The sequence below is a fragment of the Sinocyclocheilus grahami genome, unplaced genomic scaffold, assembly GCF_001515645.1.
Source record: "Sinocyclocheilus grahami isolate Dianchi unplaced genomic scaffold, SAMN03320097.WGS_v1.1 scaffold543.1, whole genome shotgun sequence".
Classification (NCBI taxonomy): domain Eukaryota; kingdom Metazoa; phylum Chordata; class Actinopteri; order Cypriniformes; family Cyprinidae; genus Sinocyclocheilus; species Sinocyclocheilus grahami.
The window spans coordinates 1747039-1755448 of record NW_015505722.1 but is presented as its reverse complement, the minus strand read 5'-3'; the positions used below and the strand labels follow the sequence as shown (position 1 = coordinate 1755448).

The 8410-nt window shown below is 37.8% G+C and overlaps 1 protein-coding gene across 1 annotated transcript; it reads right to left on the bottom strand.

Annotated features, from left to right (window-relative positions):
- Positions 1-2418: 2418 nt before the first annotated feature.
- Positions 2419-7762, bottom strand: gabarapl2 (GABA(A) receptor-associated protein like 2). Its single transcript, XM_016238559.1, has 3 exons — positions 7751-7762; positions 6025-6197; positions 2419-2601 (listed from the first exon to the last, which is right to left on the bottom strand). The coding sequence occupies exons 1-3, from the start codon at positions 7760-7762 to the stop codon at positions 2511-2513; spliced, it is 276 nt and encodes a 91-aa protein (XP_016094045.1). The 3' UTR covers positions 2419-2510.
- Positions 7763-8410: the final 648 nt, after the last annotated feature.

The window sequence follows — 8410 nt, the reverse complement described above, 5'->3', positions numbered from 1 at the left end:
GTGAACATTTGGGCGGCGTTATGCAAATCTTCCCACATAGTGAGGTAGACATGTGGGGGCGTGTTAGAACGAGCCGTTTTAGGTAGGTGTGGCTGACTCTTAACTTTTATAAAGAATATCTCTTTGGATTTGAGACTTTAGTCTTTGCAACTTTACAGATCTTCTTTATGCACCAAGAGCTCGTAACACTCCAAAGAGAAAGGACAAATTGAAATCGCATCATATAACCCCTTTAATAATGTGTAATTATTCTGTGGACAAACAACGTGTGTGGTTATATTTTTTCTATTGGCTATTATCAAAATGACTACTTCTAGAAACAACAGAAATAATAATAATAGTAATTAAAAAACAATTAGGTTAGCAATTGAATTCAAGCAACATTTTCAGTCATCTTATTAAAAAAAGTGAGCCATCCTACTTTTAAAATCACTTGTGATGACAACTAATAAAAAGTTTAGTATCACAAAATTCTTGCAAAACTTTAAAAAAACATTATTGAAAGAAAAATTGGATGTTTCACATCCTAATAAAATAAATTATTACACTATTATGGTCTTGGTCTCCGGTCTGAAAAAAAACCTGCATGTGATTTGGCATTTCTTTATGTTTACTAACGCTGCTCAAATGTGCCATTAATGTACTGACACAAAAATATATAGTGTATTTTATACAAATATAACTGATGTAAATGACAAAAACAAAGTTTAAGGCGGATGTCTCTATTCACTTTCACAGAAGCAAAGCAGATGTTATAAATAAAAACAGTTAACGATGTTATTTAATAGAATAGATTAAAACCGTTATTGCACGACATAGGCCTTTTCTTATATGCTGCACAGACAAAACTGTCGGAGATGCGTTTATGCATTTTTTTTCTTTCTATTTTACGCATTAGTAGTAAAACAAGACTTCGCAAGTTCGCTTGTAAAATAAAATAATACAAAAAACAACATGGAATAAACTGTACAGAGAGCGAGTAAAGAACTCAACATTAAGCTACTAAAAAGGTCAGTTTAGTCTCGCAAAAACTCCCATTAATAAAAAATCTGACTACACTGCACAATTAATCTCTCACACTGCATCTTCGTTGTTTATGATGAATTCGGTGCTTGCACGTACACCGCTTTTATTATTATTGCAGCTTAGATGTTCAAATAGCTGCAGTACTCCGACTTTGCCACAAGGAAAAGTGCATATGCCTGCTCAGACCCTGATGTGGCGGGAAGTTAAAAAATCTGACTACACTGCACAATTAATCTCTCACACTGCATCTTCGTTGTTTATGATGAATTCGGTGCTTGCACGTACACCGCTTTTATTATTATTGCAGCTTAGATGTTCAAATAGCTGCAGTACTCCGACTTTGCCACAAGGAAAAGTGCGTATGCCTGCTCAGACCCTGATGTGGCGGGAAGTACTTTTCCATGTCAAAGACCGTTTTTATAAATATGAACGTTATAAATTTATAAACGAGGCCCCAGAACTGTAAAAGCAACTAAAATATGAAAGATTTTGACAACTGACTTACTCTGGTTGCCATGTTAGCAGGCACACTATGTTTTTTTCCATGCAACAAAATCATATATTGACCAGGGGCTATAAACCAAAAATGGCCATATGACTATTGTGCTACATTCCAAGTCATACAGTAGGTTTGTGTGAGAAACATCTGCATTGAAATTTAAGTCGTTATTGACTGAAGATTTTCCACTGTCGTAGCTCTCAAATCTCATTGACATCATTGATGCCAAACACCACTGGTCTTCAAATGTCTCATCACCAACCAAGTTTGAATGTGCTGCGACAGAGGGGAAGACTTTCAGTGAAAAGCTATTGTAGAACACTCTCATAGTGTGTTTAGACTGAAAGCCCCTGGTCATTAGTTGCAGTTGTGATATGATAAAGAGTAACAGGTGAGTTTTCAGTATCAGGTGAACTTTGCCTTAAAGCTTACACCGGGATGCAAACCTTTAGTGTATATGTTCTGGTCCATGAGGTTTGTGTTTATATTATTAAAAGAATTATGTTTTTCCAAACCTGTATGACTTTTTTTACATGTGTGGTTTCTGTGTTTTTTTCCTTCTTTTTTTAATATTACTTGAAATAGTGGGTATATCTTAATAAATCATATTGACGATTTATTTTTTGGTGTTGGTTTTTATTGGTTAGGTCATCCAGCTACCTTACCTTTCAGTTATCTTAAATATATAATTTACAGGGGGAAAATACAGATAAATTAAAAGTTGCTATATATTCTCAGTGTTGACATCATTAAGCATCTGTAATAATACTGCAACACCATTCACCAAAAGAAGAAAAATCACTAATGGAGTCGATCTAATTCATATTTAAGAGCACAATATGACAGGTGACAATAGAGGTACAAACACATCTGCTATGTGATTAATTCACAGATGAGTCGATCCTGTTTCCAACCGCAGAACAATCGAGCGAGTCCAAAAGAAACGGGAGTGATGTGTTGCACAGCCTGGGATGATGCAGGGATCCTAATATCCAAACGTGTTTTCTCCACTGTAGGCCACGTACAAAAAGCCGTCCTCATCTTTTTCTTTTTCGTAGAGCTGCCCCATAGTCAGACTGAAACAAGAATGGAGATTGTTAGTGTTTTGACATTTATAGAAATGTATACGAATTTTTGCACCGTTATTTTATGAACACTGCTTTGAAAATTAAACAAACAAAGAAAAATAGTTTTTGACACACTACTGAACCACATGAAGTAATAGGCAAGGAAAATCTCAATTTGTGAGAAAATGGCAAAAGTAGTCATCAATGAATACCTCTGAACAGATTAATCCAAATAATAATAATAAAAAACCTATTATTTATTATTTTGCAATGTTCTCAAGCATCAGTAAACTAGAGAATATCAGGTGAGTTTATCTGAGATGGCAGTTGGAGGAGGTAAATAGAGATCATTTAGAAATGGTTGTAAAAGGAGGATGTTGGGTGTGACCTGCGGCATCACAGGAAAACATTTCAGCTGGCCTCCTTCGCATTCACACGAAATCTGATGCCATATCTTCAGTTACTGGACACAATCACAGCCCTATACAGTTTCATCAGCATGAATGGTGCATGTTCAGGATGCAATTAAAGTAAATCTACATTGTGAACATGTTTGCTGTATAAGGAAATGCTAGACTCCTGCAGATGTTTCAGTAAACTGAATTCCTATATCTGGCATGTCATTGTCCTCTATTTCCTGGAATATTTGCATGTGGGTGGTTTGGCGTGTTAAAAGGTACTGTTCTTTTTCTATTGGTGCATACAAAAAGTCCATAAAAGTTCATAAAAAATGTGCTAATTGACATTTAAAGAAAAATCTTACCAAAAAATAAACTAGTGCTGTTCCTGTGGGCAGGGTTTGCTCCATGTAAACAGTGCTTTACACACAGATACAGGATGTCACTGTTAACGCAAACCGAGCCGTACCGAACCGTACCGAGCCGTACCATGCAGTGGAAAAGCGCCAAAAGTAAACAGGGTACTGGCTTTACTGCTTTTGTCTTAGTGACTTTGCAGGGATGACATATTTTTGTAGGCCAAAATAGATTCCATCAAAACTCATCTACTCACTTGCCAGCTTTCACAGCCTTGTTTGTTTTATTCGAACAAAAGATGAACTCAAGCATTCAGGGAATGTTTTTAGACTGATAGAGTTGTGGGAAGTTTATTGAGGGTGATGTTGAAATCACGAGACTGTGGTGTAGTTTATTTATAACCTACGCTTTTTACTTCTTGCAATTAGGAGTGGCATGTTCATTTGAGAAGATTATCATGATGAATATAATGTGTAAGACTCATAAACCCTTTGCTGGTCACAGAGCTTATTTTCTGCAATAATTAATATATTATTATCATTTTTATTATTATTAATAATTCAATAATTCAGCCAATGGAAAATCCTATTGGGATTATGTTGAGAGAGCCAGGGTGATGCTAATTTCCGGGTTGACCTACAAAAATATGTCATCAGTAGTAACACTCTATTCTATCTAATTTCTCTCGTATCATTTCAGTCGTATTTTTGAAACGGAGTTTTAAAGTTTATCACCTGACTCTGTGTGCCTCCATTGTAAACGCATTACTGTCACCAAAAATTTTGTTTAATACTTTTGTTTTTATAGGCAATGTACAGTGGGAAAAAATATTTGTTTGATCCCCTGCTGATTTTGTAAGTTTATTCAGCCAATGGAAAATCCTATTGGGATTATGTTGAGAGAGCCAGGGTGATGCTAATTTCCGGGGTTGACCTACAAAAATATGTCATCAGTAGTAACACTCTATTCTATCTAATTTCTCTCGTATCATTTCAGTCGTATTTTTGAAACGGAGTTTTAAAGTTTATCACCTGACTCTGTGTGCCTCCATTGTAAACGCATTACTGTCACCAAAAATTTTGTTAAATACTTTTGTTTTTATAGGCAATGTACAGTGGGAAAAAATATTTGTTTGATCCCCTGCTGATTTTGTAAGTTTACCCACTTACAAAGAAATGAAGGGTCTGTAATTTTTATGGTAGGTTTATTTTAACGGATAGAGACAGAATACCAACCAAAAAAAATCCAGAAAAAACACATTATATAAAAGGTTAGAGACTGATTTGCATTTCAGTGAGTGAAATAAGTATTTGATCCCCTACCAACTAGCAAGAATTCTGGCTCCACAGACTGGTTATGTGCCCATGTGGAACACAGATTAGTCCGGTCATTTTAAGAAGTTACTCCTAATGTCAGCTCGTTAGGTGTATAAGACATCTGTCCACACAATCTGTATCTTCCATTCCAACCTCTCCCACCACCATGGGCAAGACCAAAGAGCTGTCAAAGCATGTCAGAGACAAGATTGTAGATCAGCACAAGGCTGGAATGGGCTACAAGACTGTTGGTGCGATTATTCGGAAATGGAAGAAATACAAAATAACAATCAATCGGCCTCGGTCTGGAGCTCCGTGCAAGATCTTGCCTCATGAGGTAAGGATGATCATGAGAAAAGTGAGGGATCAGCCCCGAACTACATGGGAGGAGCTTGTTAATGATCTTAAGGCAGCTGGGACCACAGTCTCCAAGCAAACCATTGGCAACACACTACAACGCAATGGACTGAAATCCTTCAGCACTCGCAAGGTCCCACTGCTCAAGAAGGCACATGTACAGGCCCGTTTAAAGTTTGCCAAAGAACATCTAAATGATTCAGAGAAGGCTTGGGAGAAAGTGCTGTGGTCAGATGAGACCAAAATTGAGCTCTTTGGCATTAACTCGACTCGCTGTGTTTGGAGGGAGAGAAATGCTGACTATGACCCCAAGAACACCATCCCTACAGTCAAGCACGGAGGTGGAAGCATTATGTGTTGGGGCTGTTTTTCTGCTAAGGGTACAGGACGACTTGATCTTGTACGAGAGCCTCCTTCCCTCAGCCAGAACACTGAAGATGGGTCTTCCAGCATGACAATGACCCAAAACATACCGCCAAGGCAACAAAGGAGTGGCTCAAGAAGAAGCACATTAAGGTCATGGAGTGGCCTAGCCTGTTCCAGACCTCAATCCTATAGAAAATCTGTGGAGGGAGCTGACACTTCCAGTTGCCAAACAACAGCCAAGAAACTTTAAGGATTTAGAGAGGATCTGTAAAGAGGAGTGGATCAAAATCCCTCCTGAGATGTGTGCAAACCTGGTGACCAACTACAAGAAACGTCTTACCTCTGTGCTTGCCAACAAGGGTTTCTACACCAAGTACTAAGTCATGTTTTGCTTGGGGATCAAATACTTATTTCACTCACTGAAATGCGAATCAATTTATAACCTTTATATAATGTGTTCTTTCTGGATTTTTTTGGTTGGTATTCTGTCTTTATCCGTTAAAATAAACCTACCATAAAAATTACAGACTATTCATTTCTTTGTAAGTGGGCAAACTTACCAAATCAGCAGGGGATCAAATAAATATTTCCCCACTGTACTTAGTAGAGTCTTTGTAATAAATAAAGCAGCATTTTACCTGGACTGAGGGACAGTTTTGTCCACAAAAAGGAATATGGCTTTTTCAGAAGGCAGCTGGATCCGCTTTCTGATGATCCACATGAACTGAGCCACTGTAATGTCAGATGGGACCAGATACTTTCGCTTGTCAATGTCCACAATCTGTGAACCAGATACTTTCTCTACAATAACCTGATAAACACAAGAGAGAGCAAACAAATGGCAATCATGTGTTACAAAGTATGTCTGGTTTGTCTGTTACACACACAGAATCAGCAAAGAGTGGTCCGTTCACACCAGGGGTGGTTCTAGTATTTCATCCTCAGGGGGGCTGAGCCCTCAGAGAGACCATTAGATACAAAGATACAAATGATCTAAACGTAACAGTGCTTGTGAAAACCATTACTCTATGAAGTAAATATACACAAAGCTACAGAAGTTACATGGTTAAGACAAGAGCAGTGAGTGATTCTCTATTTTTCTTTTGTTGTTTGATTAACATTATTTTGTGTGTATTTACTCAAGAAGAAGTGAAATAGAACTTGTTATTTGCGTGCTGTTTTTTCGTGTGCATGCTTCACGTGTGTGCGTGCACAGAAACGATCCATCCTAGCGCGCGATTGAGATCTCTTTCGCACTGTCTTGTGCTTGAATGGCTTAAATCACTTAAATTTTTAAACTGACAAGACTTAATACATGTGAGAATGATAAACTTTCTTGAGGAAACAGCACTGGCTCAATCGTTCAGGTAGCTGATTATAGTTTTAGGAGGGCTGAGACGACAGATAGAGGGCTCTCTAGTAGGGGCGTGTCTACGTGGTGGCCAGGGGTGGCACTAGCCCCCCCTGAAATTTGTCTGGCCACCCCAGGTGTCCCCCCACCAGATGTCTTGCGATAGGCTTGCTTTTATTAAATTTCTAACTGCATCTGGCAGTGGCGGATCCTGGCATGTGTAGGCAGCTGCCTAGGGCCGCTTTCTTCTCTTCTTTATACTTAATTTTAGGCGGTTTCTATAGTGTGATCTTAATGACAATGTCGAGAGTGCATAATGTTACGCGATCCATGTGTGCGAGGACGAATCTCTCCACTCCCAAGCAGATTTCCTTCACTCACATAAAACTGGACGTGTGCTTTTAATTAAATATTGTTCTTTTATGAATTGGCTCTGCTTTGTCACTGTCTCTGTCACTCTTTGTTTAGTGAGTGTACACGATGTATTATAACATACATCGTTCCGCAAACACAAATGGATGATTTGTTTTTCTAACTCATCCATTTAAATTATATTAAGCCTTAAAGTTCTGCATAATTAAGGGCGTGGCCACTTGAGTGACAGGTAGATTGCCGCTGCTGTCACTACTAGCCACTTGTTTGCTGTCTGTTAGCCGTCACGTCACCTCATGCTAATTCCAGCCTCTGAACTTGGCATCCCTGCCGTGTTATGCTTTTTTTCAGGATTATTTCATACAAATATCAAATAATATGGCTTGCTGTGCGGTTAATTGTACTAACAGACTGTCCAAGAAGTCTGGGCTCCATTTTTTCCAGTGAGCGAAATTCTAATATAATTTTATTTATTAATTTATTTAACTTATTTGAAATCATTTATTTATTATTCATAATTTTATTTAAAACTTTACTACACTCGACAGACTGTGATTAGCTGTAGGCTGAAACCTATAGCATATAGCATTAGCTCCTTAGCCTGAGCTAATTTGATCACCTCAGCTCCACCCACGTCCCACCTCTTTGCCCATTTTTGATTATCTGGGAGTGATGTGATGGTGACTGCCGGCTCCACTCACTTTGGGCTTCAAAAATGCTCTACATCTAAATCTACAGCTGACACTACGTCCATTGCTTTATACAGTCTATGGTTCACACCAAGAGTGAAACAAATATCTGTCGGCATAAATCAAAAGCAAATTCACTCCAGCACAATAGATGGTGCAAGCGACAACACACTTTCAGATGGCCTGTCTAGTTCAACACTCATTTTAGCAATAAATATAAAAAAGGAAATACAGACAAGACTTTAAAGTCATGCGTGTATTTTGTATGGCAGAATTTGATCAAAGTTGACAGCAAAAACATTCAGTATTAAAAAAAAAACACTCAAACGTTACCATTTTTCTATGAATTTTGATTTACTTAGAGAATTTTTTTTTTTTTTGTCAGATAAGTAAAGAGTGCCGTGCCTTAGTCATTACTAAATGAACCCAATGTTTACACGTCTTTTGTTTCTTATCCTAAAATGGATTTGCGTTAACTAACATTTTATGCAAATAACTCATTGATCGCAGGTTATGTTTGTAGTTCAAAGGCTCATAAACTGCAAACACTGATGTTCTAGGCTTGTGCTCAAAATGTGTGGAAGGAAAAAAAGACAACAGCTGATTCAGAAT